This window comes from Narcine bancroftii, chromosome 4 (genome assembly GCF_036971445.1).
Source record: "Narcine bancroftii isolate sNarBan1 chromosome 4, sNarBan1.hap1, whole genome shotgun sequence".
NCBI lineage: Eukaryota > Metazoa > Chordata > Chondrichthyes > Torpediniformes > Narcinidae > Narcine > Narcine bancroftii.
This window is the reverse complement of record NC_091472.1, coordinates 249,418,107-249,436,357: the sequence shown is the minus strand read 5'-3', so window position 1 is coordinate 249,436,357 and position 18,251 is coordinate 249,418,107. Positions and strand designations below refer to the sequence as shown.

The following is an 18,251-nucleotide window of genomic DNA, read 5'->3' as shown; positions in this document are numbered from 1 at the left end:
GTAATGGACTTCATGTATGGATAAAAGTTTTAAATAATTTTATTTTTAAATGCTGCCGCCCAGGCTTTGATCTTTGGAGAAATGGTTGGCTATTTTGTGGCAGGTGTATGAGATGACACTGCTCTCTGTGGGCTGGCAGGTGGTAGGCACATCGCAGACAGACCTGAGATTCATATATTTGAGTGAGGAAGTAGTTGATGAATCTTACAGGATGGCAATGTTCATGTAGCGAAGACACAAGAGAAAGCAGATGCTTGAATCTAAAGTTTTAAAAAAAATAAACTGCAGGTGGAATAGTTGGTATAGTTTCTTACAAAGGTGATGAAGAGATGGAATTCTGAATATAATTAAAATTAAATGCTTACAGGATGTGATATTGGTAAATTTAGCACCTCGTCATCTTGGAGTAGCATTTAAATTAAAGCATATTACATTTAATTTTTCAGTATGGAGAAGGAAGTGCTGTGGTTTTTTTTGCCCAAATGTCACTATTTAGACTGTATCTTGCATTTCTTTTCCAGGTTCAGCTTGAAGCCATAGAAGCTAAGTGCATAATGCTTGTTCGTGAACAAACAGGCCAAGATATCTTTCAAATTGATGAGAGACGTCCATCTGTCGCTGCTTGTAGGCAATATGCTGAAGAGCAGAATTCAAGAAGCCCTTCAGCAGAGAACATGGATGGACCAGGTACAAAATCCAAGTTGTGGATGTCAATCATGAACATTAAGTCTTCTGATTAAAATTAATTGGCACATCACATGCCCCTTGTAAAATGGAAATATGATTGCCAAGAATTTCAAATTCATAATCTGAAAATCTGTTGTAATTTTCTTCTGAATCCATTAGTGCTAAAATTTTTGAACCTTTAAAGCTTTTGTACGGTATTCAAGCTGTTCCTTTGTATTGTATGGAAGGGTTCGTGGGGTGCAGCAGAAAGCAAGCTCCAAGACTCGAATCACAATCACCAATTATCTTTATTCAATAACCAGTTGAACAATAAAACAGTGCAATGGCTCTCCCGTTCATGCACTCAAAGAAGCACTCACACACTCACGCTTACTCGCACTCAACCGTGGGACTTGTCAGGGAAGAAAGGGACTCAGTGCAGTGGGAGGCAAAAGGGGAAGATATCCTGAGTGTTAGACTCTGAGGGAAAATGTGGATCAGGGCGACCCACAGGGATTTCACATCCTCCCACCCCAGGGAATATGGAGGACTGTGGCTCTGCTCCAGTATCTCCGTGCATTGGGATACCCTGGCTAGCCTTGGGGAGCACAGTGCCCTGTTATCTGTGGACCTCACGGATGGCGTCCACCGTTGCGACCACGATCCGGGCAGGGAGCAGGACTATCACCACATGGAGGAAAAGGAAGGGAGAAAGAGCCCGCTCAGACTTGAATATGTCCCTCTCTGCTGAGCAGGGACCAATTATAGTGCTTGAATTTCCTGCTCTGCAGAGCAGGGGCCAATTACCGGTGCCAGCCAATGACAGTGCGTGCTCAGGCTTATGGGAAGGCATGCACCTGATTTGCTGGTTGTGCTGGACAGCAGGGTGTGGCTTTCGATAAAAGGAGATCGCTAATTGGCCAGCGGTACAACCTTAACCTGTACAATATAAAGATTGAAAGTGAACAAACTTTATCCAAATTCAGTCTAATTTATCATGTACTTATAACTTGGTGTGCTATTGAACTGACCCAGCCTTTTGGAGAGGGGCTTGTGATGGATGAGATCATGGTGGCATAATTTATGCGATGGTTTGCAAATCAAAATACTGTATTTTAAAAATGCATATGCAGACATGTGCAGCGATCTAACAAGAATCTTGTGATTCCATGGAGGTTCATTTTATTGGGCTTAACTTATGTTAAGTATACACTATTTTAAAATAACTTTTCAGTGCAACAAAACCTGAATTTGCAAGATTTTAAAATTAATTCTTGAGTCAAGGATATTTCAGTTTATTGTCATTTGACTGTGCATATATAACCTGACAAAACTGTGCTCCTCCAGACCCATTGCACACACATATATGTGCACAATACATAGTAGATAATCACATATATATTTATCCGACATTATATCTTAAATTTGGGAAGATTTACTTGGTTGGAGGATACTGTTCATCAATCTTGCAGCCTGCGGGTGGAAGCTATTTCTCAGCCTGCCATCTTGATTCTGATGCTCCTGTACCATCTCCTTGATGGAAGTAGGTAAGAGATAATTTGTGCTGGATGGAAAGGGTTTTTATAATTATTTGAACCCTATTTAAGAAGCACTCCTGGAAAATGTAGAGACAAGGGAAGCGCCAGTGATTTTCTGTCGTTTTGATTGTCATTTGTATTGACTTCCAGTCTGATGCTTTACAGCTACCATACCATACAATGATACAGTCAGTCAGGACACTCTCAATTGCAAGACCTGCATTTTAATGCCCAGAATTCATTTCTATTGACCTTGTATATTATCCGATTGTACAAATACAACCCATCTAAAGTGTACTCCAGTCCTTGGTGTAAAATACTGAAAGCATACAGACAGACAAATAATACATATTATTGTTAAATAGTTAGTGACATTGAGGGTTTGTCTGAGCAGTTCATCATTTGTTCAGCAGTCTCACTACCTGTTGGAAAAAGCTGTTTCTCAGTCTGGTTCTGGTTTTGATACTCTTGTATCTCTTTCCCAATGGGAGTAGCTGGAAGATGCTGCGTGTAGAATGATAAGGACCCTCACTGATTTTGTGAGCCCTCTTTAGACAATGATCCCAGTGAATCACGTCGATGGGGGAGAGGGGGACCCCCAGTCATCCTCTTAGCTGCCCTTATGGTCCTGTGGATTAATCTCTGATCCTCAGCAACTGTAGCACACTATGATGCAGCCAGCCAGGACGCTCTCGATAAAGCTGCTGTAGAAAGTTTACAGGATGGTGGCCAGTAGCCTTGCCCACCTCAGTCTTCTCAAGATGTTCAGTTACTGTTGCATCTTCCTGACAAGTAAGATGATGTGTGCCCAGGATAGGTTACTTCTTAAGTGGACTCTGAGGAACAAGGTACTCTTCACTCTCTCCACGACCGGGCAATTAATGTGTAGTGGAGGGTGGTTGTCCCAGTCCTCCTGAAGACTATTGTCATCTCCTTTGACTTGTCCACATTGAGACTTACGAAATTTTCCATCTGCACTCTGTAATACAACTCACTGCTGTTACCTATGAGGCCAACTACTGTCATGTCATCTGAAAACTCTGTTGGAGTTGGATCTGTCATTGCAATTGTTGATCAGCAGCTTGAATAAAAGCAGGCCGAGCACACAACCCTGAGAAAGCAGGCCGAGCACACAACCCTGAGAAAGCAGGCCGAGCACACAACCCTGAGAAAGCAGGTCGAGCACACAACCCTGAGAAAGCAGGCCGAGCACACAACCCTGAGAAAGCAGGCCGAGCACACAACCCTGAGAAAGCAGGCCGAGCACACAACCCTGAGAAAGCAGGCCGAGCACACAACCCTGAGAAAGCAGGCCGAGCACACAACCCTGAGAAAGCAGGCCGAGCACACAACCCTGAGAAAGCAGGCCGAGCACACAACCCTGAGAAAGCAGGCCGAGCACACAACCCTGAGAAAGCAGGCCGAGCACACAACCCTGAGAAAGCAGGCCGAGCACACAACCCTGAGAAAGCAGGCCGAGCACACAACCCTGAGAAAGCAGGCCGAGCACACAACCCTGAGGTGTGCCAGTGTTCATCGTGATGATGCTCCATGAGCTGCTGTGAACCCAGATAGACTTGGATCAGGGTTCTCACCTTGGATCAGGTTCTCACCTTAGCCGTGGCTATGCTGAGGGTTACTTTCATCAGTGGGGCATGAAGCTTTCTTTGGCGTCATCCTGTTCTTCTCATCAAATGATGTTTGGTCTGTCTGGAAGGGAGGTATTATTGTCTTTGTCTCACAAGGTTGTCTTGTGGATGTTGTAGTTTTGATCCCTTGCCACGTGCCATGCATCTCATGTCACTGGTGTTGCACAGATATCTATGGATCCTTTTGTGTGTACTTACACTTTGACTCCTGGATTATCTTGGGCTTATTTTGGTGCCATCCTATCCCCTATCCTGAAGGCAGCATCACAAGCTCTGAGAAGTGCCTCGGACCTCTTCATCCGAACGTGGATTGTAGTTAGCCCTGGTTGTGTAGCATTTGATCTCGGTGACATCTTCTATGGACTTGCTCGTGTAACCAGTCACTGAGCTCATGTACTCCTTAATGTTTACATGACTGTTGTAGGTGGCCAACTCCCTGAAACAGCTGCAGTTCGGGGTCTCAAGCAGTCCTGAGCACATCATGATCTCAGATTGCAGATTTATTGTCAGAGTACGTACATGACATCACAAAAAACACTGAGATTCTTTTTCTGTGGGCAAGCAGAATTACCACTTATTGGTAGTTAAAAAAAAACTATAGAACTGTAAACAAACAGACTGTGCAAAACATAATTTTTAAAAATCAACAAATTGAACAAGAAAGAGACCTTAAATGAGTCTGAGTTTGTCGTTAAGTCTGATGGAGGGGTAGCAGCTATTCCTGAACCTGACAGTGGTGTGAGTCTTGGGGCATCTATACTTCTTTGCTGATGGCAGCAGCGAGAACAGAGCATGTGCTGAATAGTGTGGATCACTGATGTTTGCTGCTGCTCTCTTGACGGCAGTGTGCCCTGTAGTTATTCTTGATAGTGGGGAGGGCTTTGCCTGCGATGTCCTGGGCTCTGTCCACTATCCTTTTGCGGGTGTGTAGGTTAATGGAGTGGAAATAGCTTCCACTCTGATGTGTTAGTGTCCCCATACCAGACTGTGGTGTAGCTGGATAGCCCTCTTTCCACCACACTTCTCTAGAAATTTGCCATGGTTTCTAATGTCATACTAAATCTCTGCAAACTCCTGAGGAAGTAGAGGCACTAACGTGCTTTCTTCTCAATGCCTTTAGTATATTCTTTCCAGGAAAGATCCTCTGAGATAGTGGCTCCCTAGAACTTAAATTTGTTCACCCTCTCCACCTCTGATTTTCCCACCAATAATCACTGGATTGTATACCTCTGGCTTTCCCTTCCTGAAGTCAACCATCAGCTCCTTAGTTTTGGTGACATCAAGTGCAAAGTTGTTAATGCACCATTCAGCCAAGTTTTCAATCTCCCTCCTGTATGATGACTCATCACCTTTCTTTATACAACCCACTACAGTGTTATTGCCAGTAAAATGACGTAATTTTGCCAGAAGTCTGTGTGCCAGGGTTAGCAGGACTGATAAGTTATCTGAGTAACCTAGATGTGCACAACGGACTGCTTCGTACACATCAGGGTATCTCTGACAGCGAAGTTGACTTGCTGTTGAAACCTTGGTAGAACAGTTTTCATGTCGGTGTGGTTGAAGTTGCTAGCTATAATCATTGCACCACCAGGGTGGGCTGTCTGGGCTTCACAGATGGTATCATAAACCCCATTTGCCGAAGGAAGAACGTAACATAAACTGAGGCAATCAGCATGATCGAGAATTCCATGGGCAGGTAGAAGGATCTGCATTTCACCATCAGTTACTTTATTCCTGCTGAACAGATAGACAACAACAGATATTTGAGCACCAGTTCTCACTGATCTAAATGGCTGTATAATTCAATGGTTGCTAAGTTTCATTGACTCTTTGGCCTATCACTTTAGCATATTTGTTTTTAAAATGTTGGCTAGATTATCTCTAGATCTATTATCCCTTGTGCTTTTTTGTGTATTTTTAGCACACTTTCTAGCTTCCAACTCCCTTTTGCTTTGGTTCACTGTGATAATGTAATTCAATCAAGTTTGCTTGTCTCTGCCTCTGTCATTTTTGGTCTCCTGTTAAATCACTTCTGTATTCGGTCGGTGCATGCAAGATTCTTTTATCCAGGTACACGCAGGCACATCTCCAGATATATCTTTTTCTTAATCAGTCGTTCTTCAGAATGCTTGATGTTATTTTGTTTCTAAGCATGATGCATGTGGTTAATCAACAGTATCTTCTATATTATGATCGTATTAGACAAAAGATCTAAAATATGTATATTGGAATATGAGTTTTGCAGTCACTCTTGGTCTCCAACTTTGAAAGTACATTTGCTGCTTTTCAATGAATTCTGAAGGCATTACATTTGACAATTAACCGCCTCTGAATCCTTCATCTTTCCTCTGTCCTCAATGCATTGAGGTCTTTTTTTAATGTCAAATTCTGTTGAAAGGTAACTTCTTTCCCTCCACCCACCCACCACCCCCCCCCCCATGTATTTTTCAAAGGAACGTTTTACTTGCAGGAAAGCAAGTCTGCATTTCATAAAACAGTTGTGATTGAATTGCAATTGGAGACACAAAAGCATGACCTACATCTTTCTACTTTGTTGTATATACTTGGTACTGTGCTTCCCCAAACTAGGTTTTGTAGATGTTACTATCAATGAAAGAAACAGTTGCAAACATAATTTTCTTTTAGAAAGAAGCATCTAAATTTATGCAAGTCAGCCAGGCTACCCTTGTATTAATATTAAATAGGGAGATGAATTCATTCCCATAACTCAAATATCCTTGTTATTTTGGTACCAGCACCAGTGAACCTTCAATGCAACCATAAACTTTGACACAGGACCTCGCACACATCAGGAATCAACTGTTTTGGAAGGTGCCTTATGATACCTGTTATTCTGCTCTTCGTTCAGCTAGTGAAAAATCAGCTAAGTTTATGGTTGAGCTGACTATATAAGTGAGGCAAGAGGCAGTGTGGTGTTGGAAGCATAATAAGAAATATTCATTTTGAAAAAAGCTTACCATTTGTGGGGATGTCAATGACAAATGCCATGGGAGCAAACTGCCAAGTGGGACTAGAACCACCTAAAATGTTGAGATTATACAGAACATTCTGTAAATGCTCGGCATTTCTGCAGCATCTGTGAATAGAGTAACAAGTTTCAACCTGATGACTTTTCAATAGGAATAATAATCACACAGGAAGGAAATTGGACTTTCAGCCCACAGAGTCAATACCAATCATGAAGCATCCATTTACACCAATGTGCTGATCCCCACTTGATTCTGCCCACTTTCCCATCTATTTCCATCACTTGCACTCTGGAGATAACTGGCCAATGAACCAGTGTGTTTTTGGATTGCAGGAGGAAACTCGAAGACCTGGGAATTTAGATGTACAGCATGGTAACAGGCCATTTCGGCCCACGAGTCCATGCCACACATTTTACACCCCATTAACCTACACACCCAGTACGTTTTGAATGGTGGGAGAAAACTAGAGCTCCCGGAGAAAGCCCACACAGACATAGGGGGATTCAAATCCTGGTCTGGTCTCTATCGCCGGTGCTGTAAAGGCATTGCGCTAACCACTATACCAACCATGCCACGTGCACAGTCACAGGGAAAACATGTAATCTCCACACAGAAGCTCTGGAGATGTGAGGAAGCAGCTTTATTTGCCTGTGTAACTGTGGTGCCCAAGTCTCCAATTGAAAGGCCATTGAAATGTATGTTAATTCTGGAAGTGTGAGGAGCATTCTGTTTTCAAGCCTTCTCTGCCATTTCTTCTTTCTTTCTTTGGCTTGGCTTCGCGGACGAAGATTTATGGAGGGGGTAAAAAGTCCACGTCAGCTGCAGGCTCGTTTGTGGCTGACCAGTCCGATGCGGGACAGGCAGACACGATTGCAGCGGTTGCAAGGGAAAATTGGTTGGTTGGGGTTGGGTGTTGGGTTTTTCCTCCTTTGCCTTTTGTCAGTGAGGTGGGCTCTGCGGTCTTCTTCAAAGGAGGCTGCTGCCCGCCAAACTGTGAGGCGCCAAGATGCACGGTTTGAGGCGTTATCAGCCCACTGGCGGTGGTCAATGTGGCAGGCACCAAGAGATTTCTTTAGGCAGTCCTTGTACCTTTTCTTTGGTGCACCTCTGTCACGGTGGCCAGTGGAGAGCTCGCCATATAATACGATCTTGGGAAGGCGATGGTCCTCCATTCTGGAGACGTGACCCATCCAGCGCAGCTGGATCTTCAGCAGCGTGGACTCGATGCTGTCGACTTCTGCCATCTCGAGTACCTCGACGTTAGGGGTGTGAGCGCTCCAATGGATGTTGAGGATGGAGCGGAGACAACGCTGGTGGAAGCGTTCTAGGAGCCGTAGGTGGTGCCGGTAGAGGACTTTAATTAGGACACAAATGACATTGCAGCTCAATTCCACCCTTTGCTGTATTCTCTTTTATACACCTATATCTAATAAAAAATCTCTGGGAAGCGCCAAGCTAACACTTGTGGAAGAGAGTTCTAGATTTCTGTAAACCTTATGGTAAAACAGGTTTCCGATTTCATTCCTGAATAGTAGCTTTTAATTTTATGCCCTTTTGTCATTGTATGTGTGTAGTTTGACAGGCACTGGTTTATCTTTAAGAAAAGAGGTCGTTAATTTGTAATCATCCTCAAAAAGAATTCTTAAAGAACATAAAATAGGCGGTTCCTCTCTTCACAAGTTGACTAATCTGAAGAGGGTATCCAATTCTGTGCATTTTGTTTTAGGTTTCCTGCATCTGTGGTTATTTGTTCCATTATTCATGCTTGTAATGAATAAGAAAAAACGTTATTCATCACATGCTACTTTATCTTTACTTTTTAGCTGACAAACCATTGAATCTCAGGATCTCTAATCAGCAGAGCAGGCAATTAATGCAGCAAATGGTATCTGGAGAAGATCTACACCTGGCTAAGCAGGTGTCCAATGAATTGAGCAGACTATGTTCTAGAAATCCAAGAGAGCCTCACTCCTCAGGTAAGGTGAATGTCTGTGAAAAAGAAGCAGAACCTAAAGTGAAGTCTTGCTCTTTATACTTTTCCACTGAGTTCTATTGCTTATATTTTATTACCACGGATTGCAATGCATCGGCCTTTTTTACATAAATATGGCACGTATAGTCTTTCAACTTTCCAGAGATGCTTCCAACACCCAGGCCTTCATCAATCTACTTGGATGTGAATGGGGAGCAAAATATTGGTCACCATTTGAAATGCACACTTTTGTGGGTGCTTCTGTAGATAATCTGTCCCACTATTTAATCTGGTTTTCTTGAGGTTTTAGGCCACCAATACATTACACTTTGCAGTACAAAAGTTATAGGGCACATAGTTAAACCCATTGCTGAAGATGGCCCTGCATCCTAACTAACTAACTAATGCTATTGTTAAAATGGTTTTGAATGGGTTTGTTCTGGTTCTTCATTTTGGTGATGACTTGATCTCACTATGGTTGGACTGATAACTTGACATATTATAGGCTATTAATGAACTCCGTGGCTGATCTGCACTCTAGAAAACTGAATTAACTTCACTCTTTGTGTTTGCCCAATGGTTTCAATATTGTAGATTTAGCACCAAGGAACCAGTGCAAAAGCTACTTCTGGGTAATATGAATGGATATTGTTACGAGCCCAGAAGACCCCAAAACCCAGCAGCAATAGATATTCACCAAGACAAATGGTTACTTAAACAAAAGTTGCTTTATACAGGATCAAACTCTAACTTATTACTATTAACTTACTTAACCCAACTTAACTCCCTTTCTAATTCTAAGCACACGTGTATGTAATGTGTGAGTAAGTTTAGAAAAGTTATTTAATTCACACTCCAATCTCACTTCTCATTCCTCCAAGTTCATTAGTTGCAGGCAATTCTTATACTGTGCACAGAATTTAACATTTATGAATTTCACCAGGGTTTGGTGCTTGAAAGGTAAATGGTTACCACTCAGGAAGGTTTTTGTCAGTTTTCAGAGAGACATTTGTGATCCACTGGACACAAACTGATTCCTTGTAATCAGCCATATCAGTGTCTTGCTGAAGAAACTTGCCCCATCAGAGCTTTCCAGATGATGAGCTCTTTCTTTTAGGTCACCACAGAGTTCCTTTTTGTTTATCTTATTCCAAGTGAAACATTAGACTGCCAGTCATCTCCTCTTGCATGGACCACAAGGGCTTTGACCAGGCTGAACTAAGAACTCAGTCCCAGCTGCTGCTGCTGAACACTTTCTCTCTCTCTCTCTCTCTCTCTCTCTCTCTCTTTCCCTCCACCACCCCCCCCCCCCCTCTCTCACACAGAAAAAAACACCTCTTTGGCTCTCTCTGCTTGCAAAAACCACATGACCCTCTTAGGACCGCAAACTGCACTCACACAGCCTGTAGCTTTGGATCTTGTCCTCAGAGTTATTTCATCTGTTGCTTTTCAAAACGACAATCCATTAGTGAAGTCCCTTGGGCACTCTTCAAAGTTTTTGCAAAGGCACTTGGAGCCATGCCTGTCTGGCTTGAGCTGAGCTTCACTCTTTTAAATTAGATCTGTTCTGAAGTGTTTGCATGTGACCTACACTAAAAACCTTCCCCAATTTATCTCCTTTAAAACATTATAAAATACAACATAATCTGTCACAGTATTGAATTGAAGGAATAAGACCTAGAATCACGGTGATGTTGCGTTCCATGAAAATCGTCTGTTTCATGATTTTTCATTACTTAAAGCCATGTCACCTGTGCATGTGTCAAGAGATGCAAGTTGGGAAAAACCTTATTTTTTTAATCATATAAATTCCAGAGGAACAAATTTTATTCCACATCTTAAATATTCATCTAATATAGGAGTCACTTTCTGTAATCTGAACTGCTGACATGCAGGGTTTGGCTGTGTACTGATTATTGTCTTTTTAAGCATTTTTATTGATCTTGTCAAAAATAAATTACTTTACATACCGTCTTAAATTAAATTAAGTGTTCCATAATTAATACTTGCCTTGTTTTATTTGCCTGTTTACAAATAATGGCACAAGCAGTGCAAGGAATTGTATGTACTTTCTCCCCTTCACGCTTCAAGTTATAGAAAGAAGGGAAATTTTCAATGTGATAAAACCATAACAAATATAAATGTCAGTGTCTGGGTCAAATCATAACCACTATCTACAGAGATAATGGTAGTGCTAACAAACTTAATTTTCTCTTTGAAATAATCAGTATTTATTTTTGGATTACTAACTTTTTTTTGCTTAACAGAAAATATAGGCACATTGAAGGAGTTCTGTCAGACGATTCTAAATCACACAGAAAAGAAGACTGAAATGTTGAAACCTATAAAAATAGAGCCTGAAGATATTAGATAGCCTTTTCCCAATTCTGCCTCTTTCTCAAAATGGCATCAGCAAGTACTATAACCAAAGCCTTAAAAACCAGTGTTGCCTCATCTGTTCCATTATTGTGGTTTTCTCTTTTGTCAAAGTTGCTGTGGATAATGTTTGTTTGTTCTGTAGAAAACTGGATGATTTCTAAACTGTCACTTCATGGTTAGCTGTTTTCGTTAAGTACTACAGCTTGTTTGAGCAGTAAAATAGATGTTTAAAACTAACCTATTTAACATTATTTAAAAATTAGTCACTAAAGGAAAGCAAACTCTACTGAAAATGGAAAACAGCATTGAAAATAGTTAATAAACACCTTTTTTTAAACGACACTGTCTGAAGATGGTCTAGCTTTATGAAACTTTCCTGCTCATTGTATACATTTATTTTGATTCAAGTGAAATGATATATGCATGTAATGTCAAAGCTTATGTAAAATACTGTAATTGTATATAATTGACATGTTCATTCATCATTGATAAGGCATGAGGGATAGAATTCAAGTACCTGTAAGCACAATCTTGCTGAATAGGAGTAGATGAGTTGAACCAAAGTAGGGCCACAAGGTAAGCACAACTGTTCAAACTTGTAATGTATTTAAAAACAAAGAAATTTGTGTTTGGGTGCGTTTCTGAACGTTCCTGTGAATTTCACGCACATAAATTGAAGATATTTCCATTTATCAGAAGCAGTGGACATTTTTGACTAAAATGCAACAAATGTTAGTTCCATTTTATTTAATTAGTTTGCAGACCAGACGTGAGAAAATTTCAACATCCCTAATTAGAGGACAGATTGCAGGAGGATTCTAAACGTGCCATTTTTCTATTGAGAATATTTTTAGCATATGTTTGTATACATTATCCATCATTCTTTTAATGTTTTTAATTTTTATTACTGTGTGGTTAATACTATTAATTTTTTTATATATATTTACTGCACCTTGGCTTTTGAAATTCCAGCCATCTACAGATCTGATGGGGACTAGCCAGGAAGAGTCAATGGTAAATAAAAACTTGACTCGAGAGCATTTACAATTGCATCTTTTGTTAATGAAATGAGCAGAAATAACATTCAGATTTGGTTTGCATTAAATTTTTTTTTAAAGCCTTTTTTAAACTTTTGTTTAATATTAAAAGTCATGTTTCATTTTAGTTATGGCAAATGTAGTTGATGAAAGCAAATATTTTAATCTAATTGTGCAGGCAACCAAAGTGCCATACTATTTTTGCTACAGTCTGATCAAACATCAGTATAAAAGTAGCATTGATGAGAAGAGACATCAAAGAGAGAAAAAAAATGCAATAATGACAAATAATGCTGATTTAATGCATTTGATTTGAGCAGCTAGCCATACATTTGTGTTCATAATGTGTATCTGTAATAACTTTGGTAGCTGATCATTACACTTTAGCCAAATTTTGTATTATCCATTATTTAACTGGAGAATAGCTTTACAGTTATGGTGGCAGATTAGCCAAAAGGGAATTGAAAACAATTCCCTGTGGTACTATTCAATTAATTTAAAAACTATGTTGTACATTGTTGCCATGAAATGTACTTGTGAATTTCGACTTGTAATGTACTGATGTTAGCCAGTAGTATGTTAGAACATGATTTTAAACTGTCTCTCTCATAACCTTTTAACTGTAAAGTGATCAATGGTGCACATACTCTAATATAATCAGTAAAATGTTGTGCTACTTCTATTGTTTCCTTTTGGAATTCAATTTAATGAACATTACAAGGGTCAAGGATATCTGGGAGAATGGTTATCGTTCTAATGGTCTGTACTGTACTGAAATTGCTACTTAATTGACAAATGGGCCAGCGTTAAATATTGAGTGGTCTGAAAATATAGCATAAGATGTTTTGGATAAACACTAATGTATTTAATTTGTAATATAAACATTAAAATATATTTTTGGAATTCTGATTTGCTGTCCCGTCGCTTATATTCTAGAAATCTCTCAAATCCTGCCTGATTGTAATTGTGAAGCATTTCATACTGCACTCAGAATGTTACAGCAACTGACAAGATGAGTTATAAGGAGTTAACAAGGTACTGCATGGTAGGCTGGTCTCGTAAGTTAGATGCATAGGATCCAGAGTTTGCTAGTCAATTAAATACAAAATTGGCTTGATTGTGGGAGGCAGCATGGTAGCAGAGGATTGGAGGCCTTTGACTTGTGTGGTACAGAGATTGGTGCTGGGTCCACTTGTTTGTAATGTATATTAAAAATTTGCCTTTCATTGGCACAGCCCTGGTCCTCATGTTGAAAAATGGCAACTACAGACTCCAAAAGTGATTAAAAGCTTTGAAGCAAGCCTAGCTCTCTTATACCTGCACCAATGAAGCAATACCAGAGTACCTGTGAAGCCAAATGTCTCTATCATTATAGTGCCCTGAAATGAGGGGGCTATGTATAAAAGTTGGCCAAAGGGGTTTTTTTTTTTGTTCTACAGTTCTGAATAAATCTGATGCAAAGTACTCTCCACTGATAGAAATGCATCTTTAGATTGGAAATATAGCTCTGCCATTATGTTTGTCAATCTTAATTCTCTGTGTAATCTTTCTGATTCAGGTAAGCAATTAAAGGACTCTTAACAATATTTATGTATCTAATAGGTAACTTAAGAAAAATCTAAAACTAGCCATTTAAGATGTAAAAAAAGAATTTCAATGATGAGGATCGTTGACCAACATATTGGGACTTGATGTTCAAAAAATGTTACTTGTTGATCATTCTGCGATTGTATCTTTTTATCTAGTCAATCTCAAACCTCTCACCATGATAAATTTATAACAAATTGAAATTATATACCCAGTGTTTCTCCCTTTTAGAACCAGTATTCAGAAGTATGGATGTGTACATATACTTTGGAACAGTGAACTGCTCAAATATTTGAGCACAGATTCCTTTGTCCAGTCTTGTCCTTTGTCCAGTCTTGTATACACCACACGGGTTGACGTTGATGTAAATAGTGTGGACAATAATGATTAATTTTTGATTTCTGCCAGTATTCAACATGTAGTCGAACTTCCTGTGCAGTGTGTTGATTGTCAAATTTCAAATTTGTCTGAGTACATGATTGACATCACATACACAACCTGGGGATCATTTTTTTCAGCAGCAGGCAGAATTTCTAAAAAATAACTACACACCGTATACATATAACAAAAAATAACTAAACAGATAACGAATATAAACAAACCTTCCAATAGAGAGAATGAAAATAAATAAAGTGCACAGGAGTATTTAAATGAGTCTCTGAATTAGTTGTTGAGGAGACTGATGGTGGAGGGGTAGCAGATGTTCCTGAACCTGGTGGTGCAAGCTTTGTGGCACCTATTCCTCTTTCCTGATGGCAGCAGTGAGAACAGAGCATATGCTGGGTGATGTGGATCCTTGATAATTGCTACTGCTCTCCGACAGCAGTGTTTCCTGCAGATGTTCTCGATGGTGGGGAGGGTTTTGCCTATAATGTCCTGGACTGTGTCCACTACCTTTAGGAAGGTTTTATGCTCATGGGTATTGGTATCCCCATACCAGACTGCGATGCAGTCAGTCAGCATGCTTTCCGCCACACATGTAGAAATTTTCCAGGGTTTCTGGTGTCATACCAAACCTCTTGAGGAAGCAGAAGCACTGATGCGCTTTCTTCACAATGCCATTAGTGTCTCCTCGGATGCGGACTAGATGGGATCTGTAGGGGTGCAGAGGGGCGGTTCTTTGCTGTTACTGTCATCAAATCAGACATAGAAGGCAATGTAGCACTGGCATAACACCATCAGTATAAATTTCTCTTTGAATCTCCCTGGCCCTTGCATTTAATGCTTTGAATTTTGTGGCCAGACCATTCTATTTGCAGCAAAGAAATGCTGAACTATTAAATCAATATTTTTTTAATTGCTGAAAAGCAACTCCAAAACTGCTTTCATACAAAAGCAATTCCAAAAGAATTTGGAACTGTAGAACAAACCCACATTAAAATATGTTCGCTGTTAAATTTTCCTTGGCACAGAAACCGACCACTGAGCATCTGGGATTTTGGATTAAATTAGCTTCAATGAATATGCTGAATCAGTGGTTCCCACTCTTTGTGAATAAAATCCTCACTTGTTTGTGCTTGGTAAAAATAAGCACTTCTCTAATGAAAGATGCCATCCATGGGCTTTTTCTTAAAGATTTGGTGCTGTCTTTGGGATTCCCAGGGACTATCAGCAAGCTGATTCCTGGGTCAGCTAGTTTTCCAAGTGTATATTTCTTTTTTTTTCAAACCAAATTACTGGTACATCAAAATTATTTAAGCCTCGCAGGCCATTGGTATTTTTTTTTAGCCCATCTGCGTCCCTGTCTCTATACCCTGAGAGAACCCAGGATAGAACCACTGAGCTAATTAATCTGTGAACAGTTCCATCCATGGTCTAAATGAGTCATGTGACAAGCATAAATGTGATGGAAATGTTAACATCATGTTGTGTGAAACAAGATGTTTAGACTTAGCACAATCTGAGGAATCGACAGTCAGGTTACAGTTGGAGCAGTTGGGGTCTGAGTTTGTACTTTGTGATCTTCCACAGTCTGCATAAAACATTCACTGTGCAATTTATTACAAGCCTGGGTTCATTTTAAATGTTGCTACTTAGATCTATCTGTTAAAATTGGAGGTTATCTTAAAATTTTAAGGGTCATAAATATTTGGAAAATGTTTTTGTGGTGCACTAGATTGATAGAAATTACACGATTCATCAAACTACTATCAACCAGGTTATCCTGAGACAAATAAACTTTCAAAGTATTTTCCATTTTGATAGTTGTATACTAAAATTAAACTTCATTTATTTAAGTTGCATTTTAATAAAACAATGAGGTAAAATTGTAACCAAAGAAATTCAAACATTTTTGGCAAGACTTCAACCTACATCAAGCCAATTTAATAAATATGCCACTAAGAAAGATATGCCTACGTACAATGCTTCTCCATCTTCCAATGTGTTAGAAATATGCTTGTGTGAAACAGATTGGACAATTTTGAACTTGAGAGAAATCAATTCCAATATTAAGTCTGATTGAGCATGGATTCAGAGCAAGAATTATTTTGACAATGTAAACACATTACTTTTATCACATGCATACTGACAAATATAAAAAAAATATTGTTTATATTTTTATGTTTCCTCTTTTTTTATTATCAGAGCATTTTAAAGACCAAAGATTTGAAAGGCTAAGTCAATGGTTCATCATGACTCTAATGTTAACAGAAAATGAATAGAGTAGAAGCATCACCTTTACAATACACCAACCAAGGTTCTACCAATAATGAATAAATAATTTGGTTATGAAGTTCTGATCGTATGGGATCCTATCACATCTGTATATATTTGTATATAGTACTAATGATTGGCTGAGAGCCGTAGCCACATCTACTGGACAGATCATAAGGAGCTGCACCTAACCAGATCCAGGTCAGTCTGGACTGGTCAACCTCGATGTACTATGCTCCACTCTTTTGGTAATAAAAGCCTTGGTTTGAATCTACAAGTCCTGAGTCATTTGACCTGCTACAGTGGTTCCTTCTATAAATTTGAGTGAAAACCAACTTGATAATTAAGCTTGCAAAACTAATCCTTGGATCAGTCATTGGTCTGCCTATTCTTTCTTTGGCTTGGCTTTGCGGACGAAGATTTATGTCCACGTCAGCTGCAGGCTCGTTGTGGCTGACAAATCCAATGCGGGACAGGCAGACATGGTTGCAGCGGTTGCAGGGGAAAATTGGTTGGTTGGGGTTGTGTGTTGGGTTTTTCCTCCTTTGTCTTTTGTCAGTGAGGTGGGCTCTGCGGTCTTCTTCAAAGGAGGTTGCTACCCGCCGAACTGTGATGCGCCAAGATGCATGGTTTGAGGCGATATCAGCCCACTGGCGGTGGTCAATGTGGCAGGCACCAAGAGATTTCTTTAGGCAGTCCTTGTACCTCTTCTTTGGTGCACCTCTGACACGATGGCCAGTGGAGAGCTCGCCATATAACACGATCTTGGGAAGGCGATGGAGCTCCATTCTGGAGAAGTGACCTGCCCAGCGCAGTTGGATCTTCAGCAGCGTGGATTCGATACTGTTGGCCTCTGTCATCTCGAGTACTTCGATGTTAGGGATGAAGTCGCTCCAATGAATGTTGAGGATGGAGCGGAGATAACGCTGGTGGAAGCGTTCTAGGAGCCGTAGGTGATGCCGGTAGAGGACCCATGATTCGAAGCCGAGCAGAAGTGTGGATATGACAACGGCTCTGTATACGCTAATCTTTGTGAGGTTTTTCAGTTGGTTGTTTTTCCAGACTCTTTTGTGTAGTCTTCCAAAGGCGCTATTTGCCTTGGCGAGTCCGTTGTCTATCTCGTTGTCGATCCTTGCATCTGATGAAATGGTGCAGCCGAGATAGGTAAACTGGTTGACCGTTTTGAGTTTTGTGTGCCCGATGGAGATGGGGGTGGGGGGGGGGGGGGCTGATGGAGGACCTCAGTTTTCTTCAGGCTGACTTCCAGGCCAAACATTTTGGCAGTTTCCGCAAAACAGGTCGTCAAGCGCTGAAGAGCTGGCCTGTCCTGTTTTGCGGTCTGCCTATTAGTTGGTCAATAACTTATTTTGTTCTCACCCAGGTTTTAATGTGTTCAGTTAAAAAAAAAACCACATTTTTAAATCATGGAATGACTGCTGTTGCCTGCATTGAATGACATGAATCATACTTTTTCTATCTTCCCAAACCCACTTTTCATGACATTGGCTCTCATCCATCATTATGATCAGGGAAGAGAACCCTGGACAATTTGCGTTCCTTTTATCATTGAGCAATGAGACCAATTGCAATGTTCACTGATATCCCACCTTCCCACCCTCCCTGCAGCTTACCAAATTTCTTTTCTCTCCTTCCCAGTTCTGATGAGGGTCTTCAAAGTGAAACAGTTCTTTAACCCCCCCCCCCCCACATATTTGATTTGGCCTGCTGAGTATTTCCAGGATTTTAAATTCTTAATTTAGATTGGCTGCTTGTGTTGA

The 18,251-nt window shown here is 40.3% G+C and overlaps 1 protein-coding gene across 7 annotated transcripts in view; it reads left to right on the top strand.

Annotated features, from left to right (window-relative positions):
- LOC138761834 (NGFI-A-binding protein 1-like) overlaps positions 1-16,555 on the top strand; it is a 74,088-nt gene extending 57,533 nt beyond the window's left edge. For 3 of the 7 annotated variants that reach the window (XM_069934650.1, XM_069934651.1, XM_069934648.1), the window contains 3 exons: positions 522-687; positions 8,667-8,819; positions 11,083-13,140. In XM_069934650.1, the coding sequence (XP_069790751.1) occupies positions 522-687; positions 8,667-8,819; positions 11,083-11,189 (426 nt within the window). In that variant the 3' untranslated portion in view covers positions 11,190-13,140. Of the gene's footprint in view, positions 1-521; positions 688-8,666; positions 8,820-11,082; positions 13,141-13,167; positions 13,277-16,404 lie in introns of those variants that run through there. The other 4 variants (XM_069934652.1, XM_069934653.1, XM_069934655.1 and 1 more) reach the window with 4 other exon arrangements.
- Positions 16,556-18,251: the final 1,696 nt, after the last annotated feature.